Below are 727 nucleotides of genomic sequence, written 5' to 3'. Positions count from 1 at the left end.
GTCTGGTGGTTGTGTTTGGGGTGTGCAGTGGTTGTGTGGGGTACGATGGTTGTGTGGGGAGCGTGCAGCGGGCATCTGGGGGTGTCGTGGTTGTACGTGGGGTGTGGGATGGTTGTATGGGGCTGGGATGGTTGTATGGGGTGGGATGGTTGTATGGGGTGGGATGGTTGTAGATGACGCTCAGGGTGGATGTATGAGGGATGCTGGTTGTATGGGCCACGCGATGGCTGTATGGGGTTGTATGGGGTGTAATGGTTGTAGGGGTGCCCGGCAGTTGCCTGATGGCTGTATGTGGGGTGTTGTTGTGCTGTGGGGTCTGTGCGGGCCCTGAGGCCGTGCTGATGGGCACCTCAACTTGGGGGGGTGGGAGGAGGGAGGAGGTGGTGAAGAGCTGCGGGGACCCCGCTACGACCCAAATTACAGGGTGTGGGATCGGGGGTTTCTGTGTCCCCCACCCAAAACCCCCCCTCGTTCCCCCATAGGATGCGCCTTCCTCACCTACTGTGCCCGCGAGTCGGCCCTGAAGGCGCAGAGTGCCCTCCACGAGCAGAAAACGCTGCCGGGGGTGAGTGGCCCCCCCCCCAAAAAACCCATACACCTCCTTTGGGGTGTAGCGTCCCCCCGTGGGGATGTGCAGGGATTCCCATCCCAATGCACACACACACACTTTGAGGCTGCACAGCACCTCTCAGCGCCATGTGCACACTTTGGGGTGGTACAGTGACCC

General features: G+C 61.2%; 1 protein-coding gene across 1 annotated transcript in view; it reads left to right on the top strand.

The window, feature by feature from the left end:
- LOC100548375 (CUGBP Elav-like family member 3) overlaps positions 1 to 727 on the top strand; it is a gene marked incomplete at its 3' end in the record, with an annotated part of 5,602 nt that overhangs the window by 810 nt on the left and 4,065 nt on the right. The window contains exon 2 of the mRNA XM_031557501.1: positions 483 to 565. Coding sequence (XP_031413361.1) covers positions 483 to 565 — 83 coding nt within the window. The remainder of the gene's footprint in view (positions 1 to 482; positions 566 to 727) is intronic.

The sequence above is a fragment of the Meleagris gallopavo genome (assembly GCF_000146605.3).
Source record: "Meleagris gallopavo isolate NT-WF06-2002-E0010 breed Aviagen turkey brand Nicholas breeding stock chromosome 27 unlocalized genomic scaffold, Turkey_5.1 Chr27_random_7180001860439, whole genome shotgun sequence".
NCBI lineage: Eukaryota > Metazoa > Chordata > Aves > Galliformes > Phasianidae > Meleagris > Meleagris gallopavo.
Note: the sequence above shows the minus strand (reverse complement) of the source record. Positions and strands in the feature narration are given on the sequence as shown.